Raw genomic sequence first — 25,371 nt, 5'->3', positions numbered from 1 at the left:
GTAAATAAATGGTGATTACCTTCCTGAAAGAAGTTACCATAAAAGAAAGGACGACAGGAAAGGGAGAGTTTTCACTCTTCTCTGAAACGTCATTTCGAAGCCTTGATTGTTCCACGGTAGCTTGAAGTGTAATGCAAATATGTTTACGCGGACTACCCATTTGCTAGAATTTAACTATACTTCAGATGGATTAATTGCGTATTTACGAAAGTACACTTTAAATATATTGCCAACACCAAAATGTGATTTCCCGAAACTCGATTACGAGCATTAGGTAGGTCAACGACAGATTGTAGTGTGCTGCAAATGTGCTAATGCGGACTGCCAATTGGCTCGAATTTAAGTATTCTTCAGACGAATTAATTGCGCATTTACGGAAGTACATTTCAAACACACTGACAAAATGCAAACGCCATTTCCCTAAACGCGAGTTTGAGCCCTCGGCTGTTGAACGGAAGCTAGAAATGAGCTGGAAATATGTTTAAAAGGACGGCCCGTTTGTTGGAATTGAACTATACTTAAGATGAATTAATTTCATATTTATGAAGTACACCTTTAATACATTGACAAGATGTTTAAACTGCATACATAATTTTTCACGTATTTGAAAAGTGCTCGAAGTATGCTTTAAGTGAGGCATTTTTGGCATATTTTAAGAATATATTTTGAATACCGAGCATGAAATTTCTTCAACGGAGTTCGTACATATCTCTAGGGCATTCATGAATACAAAAAATATTTCAAATACCATTAAAATAGCCCACCGTATATTCCAAACGTATTACTTTTCCCTAAGTGCGGGATTGACGTATACTGCACACTAAGCTTTAATAGTAAGCAGTTTATTTATTACATGAATAAAAAAAGTATGGCTGAGGCTTAGCTAAGGTTAAGCCTAGTCAGATGCGAATCATATTGGTGGCTAGGCTTGGTAATAAATGGCTTTCCTTGGTTGAATACTTGGTCATTTTAATACAACCACAAGAAGCCTTCGTCATGGGGGAAGACAACGGCATGGCTACAGCGGAACGCCGACTAACCCCGAGACGCGCGTTGGGTGAGCGCCTGGATTGCCACGGAAGCCGCGTCTGCCTGCCCGGTGGAGCGAGCGTTTCACCTACACCCAGTGTGAACGCGCGTTCGAAATGCGCGGGAATGCCGCTCGAGGACATTCCGGCGTCTGTGCGATGGCATCGTCACGACGACGTCACGGTGTCACGTGGCGTGACGGGTAGGGGTCCCACGGCAAAGGCGCGAGGTGGAGGCCGCCTCTCTCATCCGATGTCACGTGGTGTGACGTCACGGCGTCACGTGGTGTGACGTAACGGTGTCACGTGGTGTGACGTCACGGTGTCACGTGGTGTGACGTCTAGGGGTCACACGCCGACGTCGTGAGTGGTAGCTCTAGCAATATGCTTCGCATAAAACATGTTGCATCTAAATATTTCGACCGCAGCGGTTACAAAGCGGTTGCACATCTTTTTCGCATGTGGAAGGTGCGGGGTTCGATTCCGAGTGCCGCAGGACACCCACCGGTGATACGATGGGCACAAGCTTTCCCCCGGTCTGGTGCTCGGCTTAATCAGGGTGAAATGCTTGGGAAATGGGTCTTTGACCCAACCTTGAGCGAACGAATCTACCTTGTGCCATGGCGCTCTTTGGCCGCAGATTCCCTTGCGCCATAAAAGTTCACTATACTTATCACCATCGCCTAAACTATTCCTGCTTCCATTTGGGACGACCAGCACTCTACGGGAAGATTAGTGTAAAAAGGTGCAACAGCCGTTTATGTCATGGGGGCATGTTACAACTTCCGTGTGAATTTTCATAGAAAAACCTAAGATGGTAAGTCTTCCCTAAGCAGTTGGCCACATATTCTTTCAATACCTTGGTCTCAAAAAATGCATATCATTGTACAGTCAGTTAAATTTCGGCACTAGAGTTTATTGAGACGTCTTCCACGTAAACCTTCTCTTGAGTCAATGTTAAGGAAAAATTTATTTATTGCGCTCTGTTAGACGCCGTGACTGTTATCCCATCTCTTCTTCGGTTTTCTCGGCGCTGCAGTGAAGCCCCAAGGCTGCGGCTGTACAGGGTCGAGGCATACGCCAACAAGGTTGTTACGTATCTCGGGGTAGCAAAGACATCCCGACGGGCATTGTACCGGAGTACCCATCGGGTCGCACTGCAACGTCTCGAAAACAAATGTTTTAAATGGAACCACCAGCTATAGAAGACTGTTCGGAGCGTTGGAGTATCCTCAATATTTGAGATGAAGCGAAATAAAGAGTCATTAAGGAAAGACCAAGGAACATTTAAATGATTGTGTAACTTAGAAGGTGCTAAACGGGAGTGGTGCAGATGAAACAAACTGTTTTAAAAGCTAAAAAGTACGAAAAAAAGAAGCTACAACGAGCACTCACGGTTTGTTTACAATTTTAGAGGATAGAATCCCTCGGATTAAAATAATTAAATAAATCAGCCAGTAAAATGCATCAGAGGTCAGGCCATAAATAAACTTGTCATTCTTAATAACCGCAGCTTTGAGGTAATTGCTCACTGATCTCCACTAGGTGGCTGGATCCCGCATTCCCGCTTTCCGAGACGAGCGCGAGTGAAGCCACCGGAAGTTTGACGGCTTGTCCCGGAAGTTGGGTGTCTGCTGTGTATTTCAATGCAAAAAGTCGAGACTTTCGCCCTTTCGTTTTCAGTTTTTTGCGCTGTTCTCGTGTAATGTCTGCTTTTATATGAAAGGAACAAGCAAGCTGAACGCGTGTGTTAGGATAAAGGAACAATTCAAAAGACGTTTATTCGTCTTTCCGTTACAAATGAGCTCTGGGTTAACAAGAGGCCGTGTTGCTTCTTTCGTGTCCAACACCTGAGTCTGTTGTTCTTCACGCGCCGCGCGAGCGCTCGTCCTCCTCATCCTCTCCTCACATCACTCTCTCCTCCCACGGCGGCTCGGGTTGCTCGGACTCAAAGTTCGGGTTGCTCGCCCTCCGGCGAAGGATCTCCGTCGGCGGGGATGAGCTGGCGCTTACATTCGGCCATCCTGTGCCACCGACCGCCCCGGTCGGAATCGTCCTCGCGGCCCGATTCTTCCGAACTTGTCTCGTAGAATTCCCGGTCCCAAAGCCTCAGCTTGTCAACCGGTGCAATACTGCTGTAAGCTCTTCGCCTTTGCCGCCCCGGAGGCACGTTTTCGATGCGGTAGCGGTCGTTGGGAAGCCTTTCTCGGATGATATACGGTCCTTTGTATTTTTCTTTCAGTTTCCTTGACTCCCCACTTGCTGCCGGTTCTCGCTCAACTAGTACAACATCTCCGGGATTGTATGTCGGCGCTTCCACCCGCTTCCTGTTGTACCGCTCCTGTTGCTTGCGTTGGTCTTCTCGGATATTCTCCGCCGCTGCGGCTCGCCTGGTTTCAACTTCATGGTCAAATTCCTCGGCGAGGGCGTCTTCCACGGTGTCGCCCTTGATGCCTCGCGGCCTGAAGTTGAAGAGCAGTCCGAACGGAGTAGTTTTAGTGGCTTTGTGGAGCGTATTGTTTATGCCCCACATCACCTGAGGCAACGCAGAGTCCCAGTCTTTGCCGTTTGCATCTTGCGTCAAGCTTGCCACTGCCGGGGTTATCATGCGATTATATCTTTCGACTTGTCCGTTAGCTCGCGGAGTGGCAGTAGCGTTTTTGACGTGCACGATGTTGTAAGTTTCGCACGCTGCTTTGAATTTGGCACTTGTATAAGCAGTTCCGCGGTCCGTGATCACCATAGCCGGTGGGCCAAAGATTCCTGCCACATCGTGTAGAAACTGCGCCGCTGGTGCAGCTGATGTGTTGCGGACTGCACGCAACAATACGAACTTTGTGAAAGAGTCGACGACTACAATTATGTAGGCGTTTCCGGACTTGCTTCTTACAAATGGGCCTAGGTGATCGATGTGTATTGATCGAAATGGCTTGTTGCCCTTGTCAATGCTGTGAAGTTTGCCCGGTTTCTTTCCAGATCGCGTCTTGTGGAAAAGACATTCGATGCAAGAAGCTATGTATCTTCTAACGTAACGCTTCATGCTGGGAAACCAATACCTTTCCCTAAGTTTCTTCAAGGTTTTCTCCACTCCAAAATGGCCAATGTCATCATGACATGTCCTGACGATTCTCCAGCGAGTCTGGTTCGGAACTACCCACAGCAGTCCTTCGTTAGAGTCGGTTTCTTGGTTCTTCTTGAATACTATGCCGTTACGCAACCGGTATTCGTTTTTGACGCGCCTGTCTTCTTTGGATAGGTCTTCTTTTTTTTCTAGCCTTTCCTTCAAAGCTTGAACTTTTGGATCATTCAGCTGGGCAACAGTTAGCACGTCTTCTGTCGCTATGCATGTTGCAAGGACGTGAAGGCCAGGAACGATATCCGTCTCTTCTGGGGGGTCGTATGCAGAGCGGCTTAGTGCATCAATCTCTGAAACGGTGGTTGCGAAGCAGTCCCAATACTCAAAAATAAGCTCTTCGAGCTTTTCACGTTCCTTAGGAGCAACATTAGGACCTACTTGAATCTCTTCGCTCGGTATCAATAAGGGCTGGTCAGTGCTGGTGTCCGACTCACCCTCTCGTGGCGATGCATCGTCTGGGTAGCAAATTTCCGCTCGTGCGACTCGTTCGTTCGCTTTGATGGTCAGTTCATGATTGGAAATGTTCATTATAGGGACTATTGTTTCGTTGGTCCCGTCAACGCTGAGGACACAGCGTGGTATGCAATGCTCTCGACCTTCTTGGCACCTGAGCTGCATGTCCACGAAGACATCTGAGCGTGGTGCGCTACCAGTGGCGTAGAGCTTAACGAAACCCACGTATTTTGGGGGCACAACCGTTGTTTCCTTCGCCCATAGGCACACAGGTCGTTCTGGGAGCTCTGGAATTTCAATGGACTGAAGCGTGTCGTCTCTATTGTCCTCGTTCCTGTGCTCCTCAAATATCCGCACTGTGTTCTTCCGCCTCACAATCGTGATGTGTGGTTGCTCGGTGAAAGGTTGGCCCACAAGTAGGGGTATGGACTGTGACGCGTCCGGCACGACCAGCACGGGAACGTCCGCTGTAGCTTGGTCGACCGTGAGGGTGATGTTCGTTTCCCCACACGGTGTCACATGTCCGGACCCGTAGCCCCCGATAGTGAACGGCTTGGTCAACTTCGTGTAAGCGACTCCGATTCGGTTGGCATCCTCCTTCCGCAGAGTTACGCATTGGCTACCGAGATCGACGTATGCTCGTATGTCGCAGCCGTTCGCTTTCGCCATCGTAAAGTACTTTTCGTTCGCCTCTTCAACGGCTCGGAGGTCAAAGCCCAACGCGTTCTGAGCGACGCGCGCTCCTCTCTCCGTTTTTGCCCTACAGTCTTTTTCTCCGTGGCCCACTCGTCCGCAAGCGTTGCATCTCGCCTTTCGCTGTGGGGCCGGGCAATTGAGGGACACGTGACCGTACTCGCTGCAGTTGAAGCAGAGGGGCTCTCCTCTTTCATTCCATGGCGGCTTCCTCCTCACCTTCGGAGAAAGGTTCTTGTGGTCGGTAGTGTTCAAGGCCGACGCCATTGCTTCGCTTTTGTTGCCATGGGCGTTGGCATATGCGGGGAAACGAGAGTAGTTCGGGGGACCACTTGATTTTGAACTTTTGGAGGCAGTGTTTCCCAATCTTTCTTCGAGGCGTTTCAGGCAGTGAAGAAGGTCTTCCGGCGACTCGTACGTGCGTACGCTCACTGCTCTTATTACGTCGTCATCGTATAGCCCCGTGATGAGGTATTCAATGCATGCTTCATCTGTGAGGTTGCAACGGCGAGCTTTCGAGAGCTTGTCGTAGTAATAACACTCGATGGGCTCACCGCGCTTTTGCCGTTGCTCCTGCATTTCCCGATGGAGTCGTTGGAATCCGGCTGTCGTGGGGAAGGCGCGCTTAATTTCTTCTTTCGATTCCGGCCATGTTTTGTTGACGGAAGAGAGGGAGTCATACCATGTCTTTGCAGGCCCTTCCAACCTCGAGAGTGCGTTTCCAGATGTCAGCCGGTCGGACCAATGGTAGACTTGTGCCAAGTCGTCCACGCGTCTTATCCAAGCGTCTACTGTCGGAGAGCTGGATGACACCGGATCAAACAATGGCACTAACCGAGCTGTCTCTCCCGCGCCGATGATGGGTGTGGCCGCTGCTTGCTGCGTCTGAAGCAAGGCAATTCCGTTGATGGCTTCTCTCACTGCTGCCTGAACGCTGGCCTGCAGGATTTCCGCCACGTTGATCGTTGACTCAAGTATTGGAGGTAAGCTTCCACTTGTCACCACGTTGTCGGATCCGCCTTGGCTTGTGTCGTCGGCGTCGTCGTTCCCGCCATCGCTGCTCGGTCGTCCGCCATCTTCGTATGCCACATTCGTTGAAGATGCTCCGGTGCGGGTGACAGGCATGGTGGGGCTTGCCGGTTAACTTCGTAAGTTCGGGCGAACGTTGACTGTATCCCACTTCTGAATTGTTAGGATAAAGGAACAATTCAAAAGACGTTTATTCGTCTTTCCGTTACAAATGAGCTCTGGGTTAACAAGAGGCCGTGTTGCTTCTTTCGTGTCCAACACCTGAGTCTGTTGTTCTTCACGCGCCGCGCGAGCGCTCGTCCTCCTCATCCTCTCCTCACATCACTCTCTCCTCCCACGGCGGCTCGGGTTGCTCGGACTCAAAGTTCGGGTTGCTCGCCCTCCGGCGAAGGATCTCCGTCGGCGGGGATGAGCTGGCGCTTACACGTGAAATGTGAGCATTGTGTGCAGAATCCTGTAATTTCTGCGAAAGCGAAGAAAACAGGCATGCAGGTCTCACCCTGCCTCGGCAAAGGGGTACGTGTATTAAACACTATGTTCTTGCCTGGTTCTTGTCTTCCGAGCGTAAAGGAGAAGTAGTGGAATGACGATTTGGCTAGGTCATTTTAAAACCGAATTTTCGTGCAGGAAAGAAAAGGCACAGCGCGAGAGGAACGACTGAAAAGAAAGACGAATGCTGCAGTGCGCGTGAGAAGAGCTGTACCAAGTCAACTGCACCAAGCACCACGAATTAAAGCCCATTCAGGCTTAACTTGCTACAATACCGAACAGTACATGGCACGCTACGTCGAAAAAGCAGTACCATACCTTTTGGAGGCGCTAATGTGAACCGAACACCGTCGACACCTCACAAGATAGTAGCCTTGCCCTCGCTCTGGTTCGGTCTAAACATAATTCGGTAAAATGGTCGCTGCAAAGTAACCTGCCTGGTGAATGTTTCAACCTATTCTTTCTTATATTTATCCCCCATTGATAGCATAACTTGGGCTAGCATCACAGTAAAGAGCAGAGTTGGCGAAGCTAGGCAAACGAGACGACACCGAGCCGAGTAGACGAGGCTCCATACTTGCTGCGCGTAGCGACGTCCTGTCGTCTGCTAGTGTCGTCCCATTGCAATGCAATGGGCCCTTATTTTTGAAACGTCTTTCCCGAAGACTTCGCTGGTCTCCTCGCTCAGTTGACGGCGCAACAGGTAGGTATTGTCATGTAAAAAGACGAGAACGACGAAAAGACGAAATGCCAAGTGGGAAAACAAAACTGGAACTGAAAAACCGTGCTGAGGCCCGATTTCATGCACTGTCAAAGGCTGACTTCCGGGACAAGGCCGCTTACTTCCGGTGGCTTCACTTTCGGGCGCCCGATGCGGCATCTAGCTCCCCTAGTGGAGATCATTGTAATTGCTTTCCCCCTGAAGCTTTTGGCTGCAAATCGCACCCTGGTAAAAAAATCCGTAACTAATAATGTTCCTCCTGAAAAACGTATACGGGTTTGTCATTGAAATCGTAAAAATCATCCCAGGGGTTATAATGAAATCCTAGAAATTCTTTCGAAAGCAGGTAAGCCTTTTTCACTAGTCGGGAATATTATTTGATTAGCGCTTTTTTTCACCCTAACCAAAGAAAGATGCTTGTAAATTTAAATACAGTGTGCAGCTTCGGTGTATAACGATAGCTACACCCGTGAGGCTCCCTCCCCTTTCGTCGCGGCCAATGATTAAGAATATCTAGAGGTATTGGCCATCACTGCGGGCGAGGGAGGAGCTCGCGCACAGATTATGTTCGTGCTCTAGTTCATGCGCCGACCGCTGCGTAGCGGTGGCGCTGCAGGACGTGTGCCAGACGGTTGCGGATCTGCTGACGCAGCTATGCAGCATGGCGGGATTTTGGTGGTGTTTCAAGCTGTGTTTTGCTCTGTTTTGTGCTGCCACAGCGAATAGCAAGGTGGTAACATTAGGGTCTCTGCTTGCACGTTGTGGTGGGCACAGTGCACGAGCAAGGTTTCCTATAACTAGACATTCGTGCCATGGTTTGACAACAGCCGCAGTGATCACTGCGCAAGCTCACTTCGTGGCACGAACCGACCACGTGGTTCGTCGTCGCTGCCCGTGCGTCTAGTGGCTATGAGGATTAGTTTGTTGTTGCAGCGCACTTCAAAGTATCCCCGGATCCGGAAGCGCACTCGATGCGACTGTGGGTAGAAAATGCTTAACCCAACTGCAGATCGGGCTACTGGACTTGCCCGCACGAAGTGTTGCTTTAGAGCGAAGCTCTCAAGCCCCCGTTCGTGCGTTCCGCGTCGTAGTCGTCGGCGTTGACGCTGGCTTCACACGGCACCTCACAGGTGGCGCTTTCGGCGTGTGACAGGTGGCGCCACCTCCCTTGGCGAGAGCGGAGGAATGGACGAACACAGGGTAGAAGGCACACTGTGGGAACAGCAAAATCATTTCCCTTTCGTTTTCAAGCGCGCCGCTTGCCGGCCCCACCATGCTTCCGGTAAGTGCTCCGGATGCGCTTCCCGGCATTGCAAGTCATACTGAGCGAAATAGTACATGACGACGACTCGAGTTGGGCGCCAATAGTTGGACTGCGCCCAAAAAGCAGTCCCCTCGGACTCGCTCCGTGCGCTGCTATCGTCGCGCCTATCAAGTAATCACGCAGTGATCGCATTCCACGTCTCGCGAGCAGCAATTCTGCCATGCGCGTTTACTCTGCACCCATACGCACTCGAAGGCATGCTGACTCGAAGGTAGCCCGCGCAGCTTAAATGGATAAAAAGGAAGCATTGAGGCCCACAGGGTAAAAAAGCGTTTCAGTTTAGGGCCAAATTCGTGAAGTATTCGGGTCTTTTAACGCTGCTCATAAAGTTGGTACCCGCCAAGTAATTTTGTAGCGAGAGCTAAAATGGCCGTATTCTCGCCGTTTTGCTGTGGCCGGTGGCGAAACCGTGAGCTGAGCCGTTGCCTAGCAGCTGCCTCAGCTGGCAGCGCCGCTCTCCGCTTCATCTGGCATGACGTCAGAGGAGCAGCGGGTGAAACCGCGTTGCAACAAAAGAGGCGGAGCCGGCATTGCATCGTATACATATAAGTGGCGGCTCGGTGGGATTCGTCGGCAGACATGGAAAGTGATTCGGAGAGACTGAAAGAAGCCAGGCTTCGTAGTCGGAACGAAACCAAGAGGAGGCAGCGAGCCGAGGAGACGGAGGAAGAACGAGCAAAGAAACAAAAACAAGAACAAACATGAACAAAAAGAAAACAAAAAATAAACAAACAAAAAACAAGAACCAGCCTTGGCCTCAAAGTACTGGGTCGGAGCCATTGAGACGGCTGCTTGCTACTTCACCCACCATCAGTCCGTCTTTGTGGCAGTTGAGAAGCAACAAGATGGAGGCTTTGAAAATAAATGCGTTACACTTTAAAAAATGTCCAGTCTTTAATGTAACCATAACATAACAATAGGTAACAAGAAAACCGAAACACTGAGACGTACCAAGCTAAACAATAAAGATGTAACCGTAGAGATATAACCGAGTTATACAATAAGATTAACCGTACTCCTCGCTGCGCACATCAAGGCACAAGTGAGTAAGCCACAGCCAATTGTTTCTAAATTTCTGCGTACTTTAACGCTTTTGTAGTCATATCAGAGAGCCCACGGATAAGACCACTTTGTCAAACTTGGGTGGAAACTTCTGAGGTAAACTGGAGTCTTCTTACGACACTATGGGTAAAATGCGCATGCTTGGAAGTAGAGATGACCTACTGGGTAGATGAAACTTGAAATAATGAGAGGCACAAGCTAAAAAAACAGAGTCAGCGAAAGAAGTGCAAGGAATAAAAGATCTGTTGATTTACAAGTAAACTACTTCCTGATAGAATGCTAGACCTTATCGTGCTGAAAAGGTTAAAATACATTCTGAAGTCTACTCTCATATCCACGCACTTTTCCTGACGCGAAAAGGATTTCAGGTTATCCGTGCTAAGGATGAAGAAACGCAAGAATTCCCGCGGGGGCTCCTCTGTGCATAAGAGCGCCTTTACTTTGTTCTTGTCTTATGGGAGACAGGGAACTGAGTGCAGTTATCGAGGATGGTTCTATTAATTCAGAAGCCAAGTACAGGCGCCGAATTCGTGTTTTCTTATAGGTTATCGCATGCGTTGATCACAACCTGCTGTTTGTCATCTTATTTGAAGCGCACCTGCCACATCTACAAATTCTGGGCACGGAAATTTCTCAACGGGAAATTCTTTGTGAATGCATTTTTTTAGCGAGGGCAACATTGGCCGTATTCTCGCCGTTTCGCTGTGGCCGGTGGCCACATCGCGAGTTGAGCCGTTGCCTAGGAACCACCGCAGCTGGCAGCGCCATCTGGCATTACGTCAGAGGAGGAGCCGATGAAACCGCGTTGCGACAGCAGAGGAGGAGCCGGCGTTGCATCGTATATGTAAAAGGGGCGGCACGGCGGGATTCGTCGGCAGATATGGAAAGTGAGTCGGAGAGACTGAAAGGAGCCAGGCCAATGCCACCTAGAACTAGTTTCCAGAGGGCGCTGGCCAGGCTTCGTAGTCGGAACGAAACCAAGAGGAGGCAGCGAGCCGAGGAGACGGAGGAAGAACGAGCAAACAAACAAAAACAAGAACAAACATGAACAAAAAACATGAAAAAAGCAAAATCTTGGCCTGAAAGTACTGTGTCGGAGCCATTGAGGTGGCTGCTTGCTACTTCACCAACCATCGGGCCGTCTTTTTGGCAATTTAGAACCAACAAGATGAAAACTTTGAAAAAAAAATGCGTTGCACTTTAAAAAATCTCCAGTCTTTAATGTAACTCGACAAAAGCATTTGTTGGGCGAGTTGGTGTTTTTGATGATCCATAACTACAGCGCAAACGACAGGACAGAGATGAAGAAGGGACACCACACAGCGCTGTGTGGTGTCCCTTCTTCATCTCTGTCCTGTCGTTTGCGCTGTAGTTATGGATCTTTAATGTAACCATAACTTAACGATAGATAACAACAAAACCTAAACACTGAGGCGTACCAAGCTAAACGATAAAGTTGTTACCGTAGAGATACCTCTGGCTACGCACATCCAGGCATAACTGAGTTAAGCCACAGCGAATTTTTTTCATTTATCCTCAGAATCCACTATAACAAACACTATATCCGCAGATCATCCTTGAGTAGGCTTGTATTCTTTGCTTTTAACATTTTTGCTTTGTCACAAACCGTGCCTATTGGTTTTCTATGACAGTCTTAGCTGCTGGATGCGAGCGATGGACAGACTTTAGGAGAAACATTTTGCTACGCTTCGTACGATTGGACCATTACCTTCAATATTTCCATAGCAGTGCTTTGGAATGTTTCACAAATTATTAAAATTTATGTCCAAGAATCCTCGACGTCCCATGCTAAAATGTACGTGCTGACCCTTTCCAGGCGAGCTTGTACGATCGTAAGGAATATGAGAGGGAACAGCATTCAAGCAATCATTTATTGATTACTTCATATTTATGTGTGACAACGACAAACTTTTTCTGTTGTGTAACTAGTTGTGTGCAAAAATTGTGTCCGTCTAATATTTCTCACGACCGTACGTGCACCGTTTTCACGCTGGTTCCAGCTTATAAATCGCCCACGTAATAAATCTAATCTGTCGTCTTCTGCTCCTGCTTCATCGAATTTTAACACTATAGCGTTAACTTTGTGAAGCTTTGGTTAAATTGGGTTTGGGTGGGAATCGAACCGAGGGCCTTCAGATTGTCTTCAAAGCTGCGATTATTAAGAATGACAATGTTATTGAAGGCATTATCTCTGATTTGTTTCACTGGCTGGTTTATTTAATGATTTTAAGCAGAGGGATTCTGTCCTCTAAAATTGTAAACAAACAGTGAGTGCTCGTTGTAGCTTCATTTTTTCGCACTTTTTAGCTTTTAAAACAGTTTGTTTGATATGCACCACTTCCGTTTAGCACCTTCTAAGTTACACAATCATGTAAATGTTCTTTGATCTTTCTTTAATGTCTCTTTATTTCGCTTCATCTCAAATATTGAGGATACTCCAACGCTCTGAACACTCTTCTAGCGGGCGTCCACAATAAGGATGCTTTTGCCGCTTTGCCGCAAGGTGGCGACTCATTTCGATTCTGCGTCCGATATTATAGTGTAAAGTACAAAAGACGCGGAAGTAGAAAACCAAAAGCACATATGCACGCGTTGGAAAGTTGTCTGTACAGGTAAATTACGGAAATTATGTATGAGGTGGTAAAGCCTTGTGACTGTAGATTATGAAGGCTGCAAGAGTGCTGAAAATTTAATTCGGAAATGGTAATGATAGCGTTTTACGGCATGTTTTGATCAGTCTAGCTTTCACTTGGACTCTAAGGACAAAGGACTACGAGTGATTTCAAAGCAGCCTTATGATGCCCACACGTCTCCATTATTGACTAAACTCAAAATCGTGAAATTACAAAACCTGTATGACTTTAAGCTACTGTCATCACTTAAATCTGAAATACGTAAAGGCACATATACTCTCACAACATTGGGAAATTTGAAAAGTAACACATCTTTACGCTTAATGAGGGATACTGGCATGTTCCAAGATCTCGCACGAATTATGGATTTCAGATGGTTCAATCTAGTATTCCACAGATTTTAAATAAATACCACCTCACAACAGAGAAATTGCGCGCACTTTCTAAACTAGACTTGTATTCATTTTTTGTATAATGCTTGCTAATACTTCACTGTTCATTCCAATTTCTTATGTAATAGAGTTGTTTGAATTTGATGTCTATCGTTTGCAAACTAGCTTCGTGGTCGTGATATTTGTTGCGTTAATCTGTGCTACTCACCTTTGTCAAAGCCTCTGCTGTCAGTTATTGGGAGGAGGGGCTAGTCAAGCTACTAATGTGTAGCTTTTTTCCCACCTTCCATACCTTATCTCATACATCAATTTTTTGCTTTCTGTTAAAATAAACTTCAAACTTCAAACAGCACCTGATAATACCAGTTCTCTTTAATTCAGTTGGCGAATCATGGCTATGGTAGCGATATGAAAGGAATTGTTGTTCTTTGTATCCGTTAAAACATGGTAATGTCTTTCTTAGCGAAAGGATCCGAATTCTCTCATGCTTATAGCAGCCGAGGTCCAATGAATGAGTTAGACGGCAGAAGCGACACCTCGGACGAGCCGTATTTGAGGCTGTCTCAGGAAAACCGTGCTTGCCGCATGGAGTAGCGCAGATAATATCGATATGGTAGTAGTAACGCAGGGGCGAACGGCGGTGGCTATGCGTTTCGGCTTGGGCGTGCGGGAAAAATGGCGCCGGGAGCGCGCTCAGCTATAGAAGCTCGCTGCCCCGACTGCAGAGCTGGTTGTGAGGAAAACGGCGATGCACCGCTAAATGCAGGAGCGGGCGCCAAAGTGCTGCGCCCTAAAACCGCCCCAACCAAAACTGAAACAAGACGTTTCAGAACGTACTCACTTCCTTCAACAGGTGTAACTGTGGGCGAGTGGTAGCACGCTTCTTATGCCTTCGTTTACTCTTGTCCCGGGTTACTTCCGTAGACCTTGGATGTATGGGGATCAATGGTCCCGGAAGAGCGGTTCACATTAGCCCTGGTCTGCTGCATGTTTCATGACTCAAGTAAGAGAATACTGAGCGGGCTGAGTTTAAGCGTCCCTATTAATGGTTACGTCGAAGTCAGTCGAGTAGTCACATGCCCGGCAGTGTTCGACATCCACGCTTCGATCCTTGTTCATTTGTTCGACGTGCGTTTTGTTCTGCTTCATTATTTTGGTGAAATTCTTGGTTTCGCCAAGGTACAATGACTCGCATTTCTAGTTGGAGATCTGGATACCACGCATTGGATATTTTGTTTAGGTTGCCAGTCTTTTTTGCGAGGCAGGAAGCGCCGGATGGATGAAGTCGTTTGTGTGTGGTTTGTACTCTTTCCTTTTCGAGAATACGGCCTAAGGTTTCACTAAAGCTTTTACATAAGAAATGCAAACGCGTTTTTGCAGTTGACTGCGCTGGAATTATTAGATGTGTAGTTATTTTTGCTTTCGTTGGGTGGTTTTTGGTTCTTTATAACACAGAAATGAAGGAGGTAGGGTATCCTTTCTTTTGAGGGTCAGAGGCAACTCGGCCCTTTTTGCTTCATTTTTTCTGAAGGGAATAGATGGTGTCTGCTCTCTTCATTTAAGTTCTAACGTCCCGTACTCTTTCGTCAAGCTTAGGTCCCATATTCTTGTTTCGCTTTTTTTTTGCACAGGAGCGCAATAAAAGTCTGCTTTGGTAGATTGCGCTTAACCGTTCATGTTGTCGTCTTTGAATCTGCCTTTGTCAATTTAAGCACCCCACGCCCTGCATATGTACTGGCGAAAAATATGAAGTTTCATTACTTAATAGAACAGTCTTTCTCTTTCACCGTGGTGCTAGTATTTGCGCTTTCTTATTTTTACCTTTTGACAGTTTGTAAATCGCGCTGATCAGGAGGAAAACTTTAGTGACATCTCAAATAGACTTTGACCACAGTTGGAAGAAAGGCAGAGAATACAAACATGATGACTGCTTACTTCCATCTGTGCATTTTTTTCATCAGCGGGTAAAGGTTTTTTTTTTAGAAAGAAGAAGGAACAAGCACAATCCCAACTTTCTTCTAGCAGACAAGTTCAATGGCTCTATTCCCTCTTCGTAAGTGCATTACAAGGACTGATAAGGTATTCATCCTGTTTTATTTCCATCGTGTAAATACTTCTGCTATATCTCTCACTTTATTATCTTTCAAATTTTCTATTATGCTTTTCCTCAGCTGAGCGTTACATTCATGCAAGTGTGCGTGACATTTGGGTATTCCAGCTAATTCTCAGATTTCTCTACTAATAATGAATGGAATGGTTACATGTTTCTGAGCATAGCAACCATCTATGGTCCTGCCCTCGACGCCTTGATGACGAACATTCTGTAGCGTTCCTTGTCAGCGTTGGGGCCATGCACTATCCTGATCTGGTCCCTGACGGCGCTCAGGAGCTCGGGTTTTTCTTCTGGACTGATCATCTTGGCGATTGGAAGGGCTCCGAGATGAGCGGCTGCGCAGGAGAACAAAGGAAACGTCGCCTTTTACTGCTTACGATTAATGTTTCAAGCTTTCAATGAAGAACGGCGCTGTATGGCACCGTCTTTTGATCAGTTGCGCTACATTGGCTGTGTGCTTGTGGCCTGCTATGGTGGTTGATGTGCGAAAATTGGTCGGTGTCCTTTCGTCGCGACCGTGAGACAGATTCGGAAAGAATGATGAGGCGTCATGTAGCAGAGAACAGCATACTGCACGAGGTGCTGCATGAACAACTTGATGTGAACAACTTAACATTACTGCCTGAATCAGGCATGTGGTCAGCTGTCAGGCACGTTATCAGACTAGTGAGAGCGAAATGATGCATTGCACATGCTTTGGAAGGTTCAGTCGATCCTGGTGCTTTTATACTATTTACCAATAATTCTCTCGAGGTTGCATTTGTCAACGTTAGTCACGATGATTGCAAACCTTATAACTCAAAGCCCATTTCTTCAGGTATATATCTTTCTACCCTTTTTGCACCTCTCCCAAAGAGGTTAGCGGATTGTTCAAGAAGGATAACTTTTTACAAAGTTGCCTATTGTATGTTGTTGCAGATATGTTGGAATGCGCTCGTTACACTTTTGTACGCGAAATCACACACTGACATTGGTGATGTACTGCCTCTTGCATACCCAGCAGCTCGTCCTCGCTCCACTCATGCAGAAAGGTGGACTGCGGAGCTTCCAGCAAACTTGGATGGAGGCCCGCCTCGTGTAGGAGTCGCGCCATGAATTCCAGCAGTTCGTTCTTGTCGTTCATGTCTTGCGTGTCAGGAATGAATTTAAGCAGCGCCTGTCAAATAATACTCTTACTACGACAGAAAGGAGGCAGCCTAAAAAATAAAGAACAAGCTCATATTAGCAACATGAAAAAGAACGGTAGTGAAAATGATAGCATGCCGCCATGAAATCCTGTTTTTGCGTTGGGTGCCAGAGCGTATACAGAAAACATGCAAAAGTTTACATGTAGATACGGGAGGCTGTGAGGTTACAGGAAAAAGAACGGTGGTTAGTGGCATCATAATCTCTTGTAAAGATGTCGTCTCCGATTATTTTTGTGCGTGTGCCACAGAACTGCATGCAACTGGCTGATGAAAATGGAAGGAATAATGGAGCGCAAAGTAGACGCGGAAAATCATGCACTGAACACAAGAACGAATGAGAATGTGCACATAAAAATTGTAGTGCTCTTTGTGTCCGTTACACACGAAGTTCAGGTTTGTTAGAATGCATGAGTGGTGGAATGGAGAGAAGCAATTCATGGCGGTCCACCAAGTTTAGTCTTACTCTGCAACAGGCGTACAGGCCAAACTCTTAAAAATGATTTGGGGAGACCACCATATATGCTCAAAATTCGTGATCATCAAGTGGCAATGAGGAATTCGATCTAATTTTCGCGCAGAACTCTTAATCACTTCGAGCTACAACAATATTATTCATAATATTTGGACAGTGATACAGACGTGCTTCTGATACTAGTGGTTTCCAAGTCTGTGTAATTCCTTGCAATACACTAATCAAATATCAGCACACATGCTTTGTCTGCGTCCTTGCTTCAATATGTCGTTTCGAGTGTGACAGCCATCCGTCCATCGTGGTGAAAAATTTTACTTTCTTGCTTTTTTTATTTATTTCAATGCGTTCAGCAAAGGCTACACTCTGCCGCTGACGACAAAACTTTGGCTTCTAAACCGAACATTCTGAAACCAGTGCCTATGAGTTCTCTCATCTTTTGAATGGCGTATTTATCTTGATCTAAAATTTTTAAATTTTGGCCTGTGAGAGCAGGCAGCAAAGCAAAGAGTCATTGTGCTCATTTAATGAATGCTAACGCACTCACAAAGGCCTCATCGCTGGGACAAAGTAAATGAACAGCTGAACAGTATGGAGCAGTTATCCCATATGTAGTACAGTGCGACAACCTGCTACAGGTCCGCGAATGGTAATTAATCGTTCCCCCCTCCCCCTTTCTGTATATAGATGCTGGTTTATAGTTTTCTGTTTGATGTTACTGAATAAAATGTTTGGCACCGGTACTGTTCGTGCGAATTCCGCTTGATGCAAATCGAACTAGGATTCCTGTGCGAAAAGACTAAAGCGAGGAGGTGTTTGAACAATGCCTCCAAATTGCGACAATTTTCCCAGAGCGTTCACCATCACTTTGCCTGTTTGTATTCTTCGACAGAGCGGAATCAGCAAATGGTGAGGTGATCATACGGCGCTTTTTGAAACAGTGGTGTGTGGTGTGACGACCTGAGTGCCGCTGTCGTATTCCCATTCGGCATTGTCTATAACCTTGGCAAGAGAGAGCGCGGCCATGGTATGCCCGCTTATGCAGAGTCAGACGGTCACAGTGCGCGGAAATTTTCAAAAAGTGTAATATGTGCGATTCTAGCAGCACAGGCAGTGAGTCTTGCCACATTTTGGCGCCAATTCCAGAGCGGCGTGTTGTGACAAAGCGTACGCAGTGCTTTTGCGTTCGGTTTGTCAAAACGAGCCGCTCCGAAGTTTGCGCCAAGTCGTGTGATAACCGACCGCTTGGGACGACAATTACAAATGTGATGATGCAGCCGTTTACGGGAGAAACACCTGTTTGCACTTCTATGAGGTCAAAAAGTGGGCATTTCACATATCTTCGTTAAAAAATGACAGGGAAAAGCCTATAGAAGCACGCGTCCTCCATATCTGCCGGCCGCTTTCATTGATTTGTGATCCAGGGAAAGCTTTTTAGCGAAGGTTTACTTCTCGTCTTTATTCAACGAAATAAACTTATTCTTGAAAACACTTATAGTATTAAGCTTAGTGGTTGAGCTCATTATTGAGCAAAAGCTGGTTTAAATTAATGATGTTTGCGGCTAGTAAGGTCGATATGTCGCATGCATGCAGCCAGCACGGTAGCGATGGTTCAAGCATATTTACAGGCATTTTGTGCACGCGACCTGCCAACCTGACGCCAAACTAGCTACCTGACTTTGCTTTTCTATCTGGTCACATTTAGCTACATGGCTTCGCGTTCCTTTCCGAGCATGTTTAGTTACTTGGCGTTGGGCTGCTTGTTTCGAGCACGTTTACGTATTGCGCTTAGCCTGTCTGTTTCGAGCTGGTTTGGCAACTGGGCTTCGCAGTTTTATGAGCCGGCACAAACGCTAGCGCTGCGGCCATATATCAACACGCTTTCGACATTCCTTTCGTAATTAAAAATATTCACTTCCACTGGCGAGGTGAATTTACGAGCATCCCACGGCGCCCACTTTTCAAGAACGTACGTCGTGGACTCCTTTTCTTCGCACCTCGTCGACGCGGCATTAAAATCCGCAGCTGCGGCTTTGAGGAAAGGAAACGGTGCAATAATTGTCTCATATCTCTGTGGACACTTTAACCGAGGCCTCAGTCGGCATTGCGAGGACAGGGTGGAAAGGAAGGATGCATCACTCTTCCACAAGCTTTATCACCAGCCTTCCCTTCATGATGAATTCTTTCAGCCACCGCCAGTTATCTTTCCACGTCGTGATCATCCTTACAAAGTTAAACGCATTAACTGCCAGTCATTCCATTATGCCTATTCGTTTTTACCACGCACAATAACCGAATGGAACGCTTTGCCATCAGAAATTGCCACAGAATTTGATCTAAATAAATTCCAACATCTTATGCACTCATGTTTCAACAACTAAAAAGGTATTTTTTTAGCGTTCTTTTCTTCCGCCTTGTCTTCTTTTTATTTTATATTTTTTGTTTTGTACTTCAGCGCACCTTTTCCAGTGTCGTATTTTTCTTTTTCTAGCGGTGCTGTTATTTATGCTCAAATTTTGCTGTTATGCGCATTGCTGCGACCCTTTCTGTGAATGCCTATTTATGATTAATATTTTGTGATTTCTATTTTATTTTAGTGCAATATTTTTAACATTATAACAATGCTTTTTACTTACTCCCCCCCCCCCCATGTAATACCCTCAAATGAGGGCCTTTGGGGGTATTTTGAATAAATAAATAAATAAATAAACAGCGCCGGGGTAGCCGCTGGGGGAGGGGGGGGGGGGGAGGGCGGGGGCGGATCAGGCTGAGAGGTGGGAACGAAAGAAGAGAGATGCCTCGGCGGAGCCCTACACTACGGCACCTCTTTTCCTCTTCCTTCTTTCGCTTCCTCTATCTTTTCCCTCATGGCGCCATTCTCCGTCTTTTGAAAGCTTCATGGCTGACTGCGACTTGTGTTCTCAGTACTCAACAATGCCACGCCACGCAGCCACTGCGTTAGAAGAGAACGAAGCACGCGAGTACCGTGTGAAAGGTAGACGAAGCTGATTACCCGCAAATGACGTTCCCTTGGCGGCCTGCTCCATTTACTCTAATCCGTTCAGCCTTCCCGTGTAAATAAGCCCATTTCGAGCGCAAGAATATTTGCTGGAGGTCAGCTGGGTATGGCCTTTTGGATCCGTTCGCCCTTCATCGCAGCCGGCGCTTAGCTGCTCTGCCGCCACTCCCACCGGAAGTCAGCGTCATGCTCACTCAGTAGGTTCAAACCCAATGTTCAGCTCAACTTAGTTTTGTCAACATGAGCGGGAACCCCGCACGTTTACTGGTGAATCGTAGGACCAGGTTGAAGACTGGCTGACGCATTACAACGAGTCAGCAAGTATAACCGCTGGGAGCCGACTGTTCAGCTGGGTAATTTCGTCGTCTTTCTCGCTGGGACCGCCCTTCTATGGTGTGAGAACCATTAGGACAACCCGACTACTTGGTCACCGTTCCAGTAAGCGGCCACAGGGAAACTAGCTGCTGCGACCGATGAAGGTAAAGAGGCCGGACAATCAACTTGGCACAAATCACTTCCCATTCTCATGCTGCCGAAGAAAGTGCCTTCGAATGTGAACAATGTTAGAACAGTTGCCTTGGTAGACGCTGGTGCCGTGGTGTGTGTGATGGCACTTCTGTTTCGGCATCGTTTTGGGCAGAAAGTTATATTTTTGTGGGGCCTAGCCACCACTTTTTTTGGATGACACTTTAGTCCCTGTTGGCCTTCGCTCTTCCTCTTTAGCACTGTGTGGAGAACATTTCAGGATAATATTTATTTTGTTGGAACGCACCACTCACGGTGTAATCCTGGGCGTTGACTTTCAGCGCGAGTGTTAGTTAAACTAGACATTGGAGCTGGCAAAATTTATATGCGACGACACGTGCTATCTGCGCTAGTCGAAGATCCGCCCCAGAGTCGTGACGGCTTGCTTTTCCTCACGCAAGACCTGGTCCTGCCAGCTCAGACAGCAGCTTTCGACCCATTAAATCTTCCGGCATGCGAATGGGGCCTTTTCACATAACTGAACCGGAGATACCCTGTGTGTTGAAGGAAGGCGCATTGGTTGCAGACTCGGTCGTGGACGCAGCGGACGGTTGCACGCACGCGTGGGTCTTGAACCCTTCTACACAGCCATTGCGCCTTCCGTACGGCTTTAAACTCGCAAGATATAACGACTGTGTTATCGACACCGTCTCGGCTGTTCCCGATTGACCTCAAACAAGAACTGAGGCACCAGACTATTCTGCTCATTTGCTACATATGATCAACAAATCGCTGCCCTCTCCCCAGCGACGTGCATCGCAGGACGTTCTCCCGCTTCATGTCCACGTGTTCGAGTTCACCCGGACCGGATCTCTTTCATCTTTGCCAACCTCTCGCAAACATCATAAAATTGATACGGGGAATTCCGTTGCCATTCTTCAAAAACCGTATCTAGTCTCTGCGGCCGAGCGCAAAATCATTCATGATCATGTCGAAAAAATATTGCAGAACGGGTGCATTCGGTAGTGTTGCAGTTCTTGGGCTGCGCCCGTAATACTAGTGAAGAAGAAAGACAATTCATGACGATTTTGCGTTGACATTAATGTGGTCGCAAAGAAGGACGCATACCCATTACCGCGCATTGGTGACGCTCTGGACTGTCTTCCCTCGGCGTTATTCGATGCATCCATCAGACCGACAGAAAACAGCCTTCATGACTCCCGACGACCTCTTCGAATTCAATGTAGGGCCGTTCGGCTTGTGTAATACACAATTGAACGTTTCATGAATGCAGTCCTTCATGATCTGAAATCGGATATAAGCATGTGCTATTTGGATGACGTCGTTATCTTTGAAAGCGAGATCTTCCAAGAGCCAAATGTACGCCTCTGTCCGTTCTGAATTGCATCAGCAAGGCGGATTCGTCTTATATTCCATGAATTACCACTTCGGAGGGAGCCAAGCTCTGGTTCCTGGATTCCTCGTGGATAAGAAGGAATCTGGCCCGAACCGCCGAAGCTTGCATTAGATCAAAATTTTGAAAAACCACAAAACCTGATATGTCTACGGAGTTTCCTGTCATCATATTTCCGCCGCATTGTTCCCGGTTTTGCGCATGTTGCACACCCGTTCATGTCTCTTGTGCATAAGGAGTCGTAATATGTGCGCACATCTGAATGATATTCCTGTTTTAACCAGCTGAAATTTGCTCTGACATCAGCATCCTTTCTGCGACACTTTGATCCTACTGCTGCAAAAGAGTCCACACTGATGTCGAAGGTGTTGGCCTTGGTACGGCATTTGTCCAGATCTACAGTGGTGCCGAAAACGTTACTGTAACTGAATTAGTGTTACTATAACTGAACTCGAGCTAAGAATTGTAACTGAATTCGAATGACTATGTGTTGTCTTTGCTGTCCACAAGTTCTGCTTGGCCAGTATGGACGTCCTTTTGTGGCCGTGACCGATCATCGTTCCCTATGTTGGCTCATAGACCTGCGTGATCCGTCTGGTCGTCTGGTAAATTGGGCACTGCGCCTGCAGGAATACGACTTTTCTGCAACGTACAAAAGTGGTCGCCGCTGCACTAATCCAGACTGCTTGTAGCGCCATCCGTTGCCACCTACATCTAGCAGAGAGGAGGATTTCGAGGGGTGTTTCGCATCGCACTCTCCACCGTTTCCAGGTAGAGAAGCTTTTCGGTGAGAGAAACAGAACGAACTTTTATAGCAGCCTTTTCTTGCTGTAGCCTACCTGAGAGCAGACTCTACGCCGTTCACCCTTGGAGACGCAATCCTGTACAAGAAAAGCTGTTTGGTCGATGGTACCGCGATACTTTTGTTTGTTCCAGAGAGTCTTCGCATTGATTTGCTGCACGCTATGTCCGACGACATCCCGTTGGGCCATCTTAGGTTCTCTCGTAGACTGCAGAGACTTCTTCAACGCTTCTACTGGTACAACATGTATGTGACAATTAAACAACACGTCGTAAGCTATCCCGAATGTGAACGTTTAAAGCCAAACACAGCCCCTCCTGTAGGCCTGCTACAGCAGGTCAAGCCACTATTGGCGCCTTTTGAAAATGTTAGCGTCGATCTGCTTAGCCCCTTTCCTAAGTCTTCAGAAGACAGCCCTGGATTATAATCTGTGTCGACTATTTGACAAGTTATGCGCAAACTTCAGCACCTCTGTCTGCGAAGGAAAGCGATGAGTCATCTTTTCTGCTACGCGCTATCATCCTTCGTCATGGTGCTCCCCGTGATATCATCGGCGACCGGGGCTGGCAGTTTACTGCTAACGTCGTGGAAGAGCTACTTAAGAGCTACTTAGGCTGTACGGCTTTAACTGCCCTACTCCATGCCCCACGATGCACAGACGAACGGCCTTGCAGAGAGCAAGAAGCGATTTCCCATACATGCTGTGCATTAATGGGACATCGAATCACCGGACTGGGACGCGAGGCTACTATTCATGACCTTACCATACAATAGCACGAATAATGAGGTCACCGGATATTCCCTTTCTACCTCCTCTCCGTCAGAATGCCACGCGCCTTTCTGTGCACCAGTTTTTCCTTCTCGTTTCACGAAGACACTTCCATCTACCAGTTATTATGTCACGCTGAGTAAGCTCGGTGACTGGCCCGCTTGCGCACTTTCTTCTCAACTATACCAATGGCTATGACGAGCGTAAAGTTGTGGCTACGATCGCTCCAGGTGATTTTCTGCGGCTCTGGACGCTATTGAGCCAGTGGAGTTTATGCCAGAAGTTTTGTTTAGGTTTTGTGGTCATTTCATAGTTGTGAGTCGACTGAGTGATGTAAACTAAGTCATTGCCAAAGTTACTGCAAACGATCGCCGCTGCCGCAAGACTTAAGCCGCCCATGTGGCTCGTGTCAAGCGTTACCACTCTGGGTATTCCTGATTGTCGTGAGGACGAGCGTCGTCTGGCGAGGGGGAAACTGTCACGCGCCACGCGTCCAGCGCATCGGAAGAGAACGAAGCAAGCGGGCTTCGTCTGGAAGGTGGACGAAACTGAAGACGCGTGAACGACGTTCGCTTGGCGGCCTGCTCCATTACCACTAGTCCACCCAGAGTTCACCTGTAAATAAACCCATTCCAACAGCAACAATATCCTTCAATCAGCATAAGTGTCAATATCTTAAGTGGCATTAAATTTTGCAGAGCTAGCTTCGGAGATAACGTCAATGGACTGTCAGAATAAACTAAAAACAGTAGTTTTTGAAAATCATTTAGCCAACATTTCGTGCATGAAGCGTGTCCTAGAGGAAAGCCCGTAGAACTAGGGGAGGCCGTAGCTCTACAGAAAGGGCCTGCAAATGGCGAGGTTTGCTAATTTAGCAACATAATAACATCAGGCTCGGCGAGCACTGGTGGCTTAGTCATTCAGTTTTTAAGGCGCCTGACCATTTTAGCTGTAGAACCCTGACCCCGAATTTGACTGCGGCGGCCGCGTTTCGACTGAGGCGAAATGGGTCTTTGTGCTTTCATCCTTTCCCGTTCACGAGGAAGGAGTAAGAGCCACCGGTTGCTTCCGAGGAACAGAATGGCGCGGTAACTGTGTCGCTGCTCGGTCAGCACCTCAACCTCATAAACATCAAGCGTTACGGCTGCCATTGCACCCCCTAAAATGGTTTATGTAATGTTAATACAGCTTCTCCTGCAAACATTTTCCTGTTCTGTCAACTTTGCTGTCTGCGTGACTCAGTAAAATTGCTATTACGTAAGCTCCGGTTACTAGCCGCCGTCTCTTCTTAAAACATCGTTGTCTTCATAACAAGCATTTTGCACTTACCTCGCAATATTTAGCCCAGCGATCCATATTTGCTAGGCCCCTCCAGATATCTCCACCCTCAACCGACGCGCAGTACACAAGCAGGCATTCACCGTTTGGTGTCAAGAGCTTGGCTATATTCCTGCAGGCTGCAGGAAGGTCTACAACCCAGTTGAGGCAAAAGAAGGAATATATCCGATCAAAGTGGCCGAACTCTTCCAAGAAGCCTGATACATCCGAACATATGTTCAGCTGGCGGAACTCAAGTCTCTCGCCGGCCGAGTGACGTTGAGCATAATCGACCATTTCCTGAGAACAGTCGATGCCGACGATCCTGCGGCACGGCTGGCAACGAGGAAGAAGGACCTCTCGTGTCAAGTCTCCCGGTCCGCAGCCCACATCGAGGAACTGCTGAGACGCGTCTGGTACTTTTGAGAACGATGCCCAGCTGCAATCAAGGACATAAAGGCTGTACATCCATTGCGGTTTGTGACTCGATGCATAGCGCTCAGCGGCCAGGTCCACAATTTTGAGGCTTTCCTGAGATCTAGCGGTCGTCTGGTCATTGTCGACTTCTTCTACGGGCTCTTTCAGATGCATCGTCTCCACACAGGTTAACGCCGAGACACAACGAATGTGGCAGCTGGTCTGCACCTCTCTGCACGCGAAGCATAACGATCATATTCAGAGACTTGCACACACGTGCGCATATTTCTTTGTACTTCAAAGAAAAGCAAATCTTTCACGCATAGATTACAGCGCCTTCCATTTTAGCTCGGTAAGATTGGACAGTGAACTTGGCACTGAAAAATTCAAGCTATAACTGTCATCAGCAACTAAGAAA

The 25,371-nt window shown here is 47.3% G+C and overlaps 2 protein-coding genes across 2 annotated transcripts; both read right to left on the bottom strand.

Annotated features, from left to right (window-relative positions):
- Positions 1-2,828: 2,828 nt before the first annotated feature.
- LOC149328807 (uncharacterized) lies at positions 2,829-6,757 on the bottom strand. Its single transcript, XM_089559766.1, has one exon. The coding sequence runs from the start codon at positions 6,433-6,435 to the stop codon at positions 2,977-2,979; it is 3,459 nt and encodes a 1,152-aa protein (XP_089415892.1). The 5' UTR covers positions 6,436-6,757; the 3' UTR covers positions 2,829-2,976.
- Positions 6,758-15,265: 8,508 nt separating this feature from the next.
- On the bottom strand, positions 15,266-25,133 carry LOC149328806 (juvenile hormone acid O-methyltransferase-like). The gene is made up of 3 exons (XM_089559099.1): positions 24,549-25,133; positions 16,091-16,250; positions 15,266-15,429 (listed from the first exon to the last, which is right to left on the bottom strand). The coding sequence occupies exons 1-3, from the start codon at positions 25,125-25,127 to the stop codon at positions 15,266-15,268; spliced, it is 903 nt and encodes a 300-aa protein (XP_089415225.1). The 5' UTR covers positions 25,128-25,133.
- Between the last annotated feature and the right edge of the window lie 238 nt (positions 25,134-25,371).

The sequence above is a fragment of the Amblyomma mixtum genome, chromosome 9 (genome assembly GCF_055824585.1).
Source record: "Amblyomma mixtum isolate Tamu chromosome 9, ASM5582458v1, whole genome shotgun sequence".
Classification (NCBI taxonomy): domain Eukaryota; kingdom Metazoa; phylum Arthropoda; class Arachnida; order Ixodida; family Ixodidae; genus Amblyomma; species Amblyomma mixtum.
The sequence above is the reverse complement of the archived record's forward strand: the minus strand, read 5'-3'. Positions and strand labels throughout refer to the sequence as shown.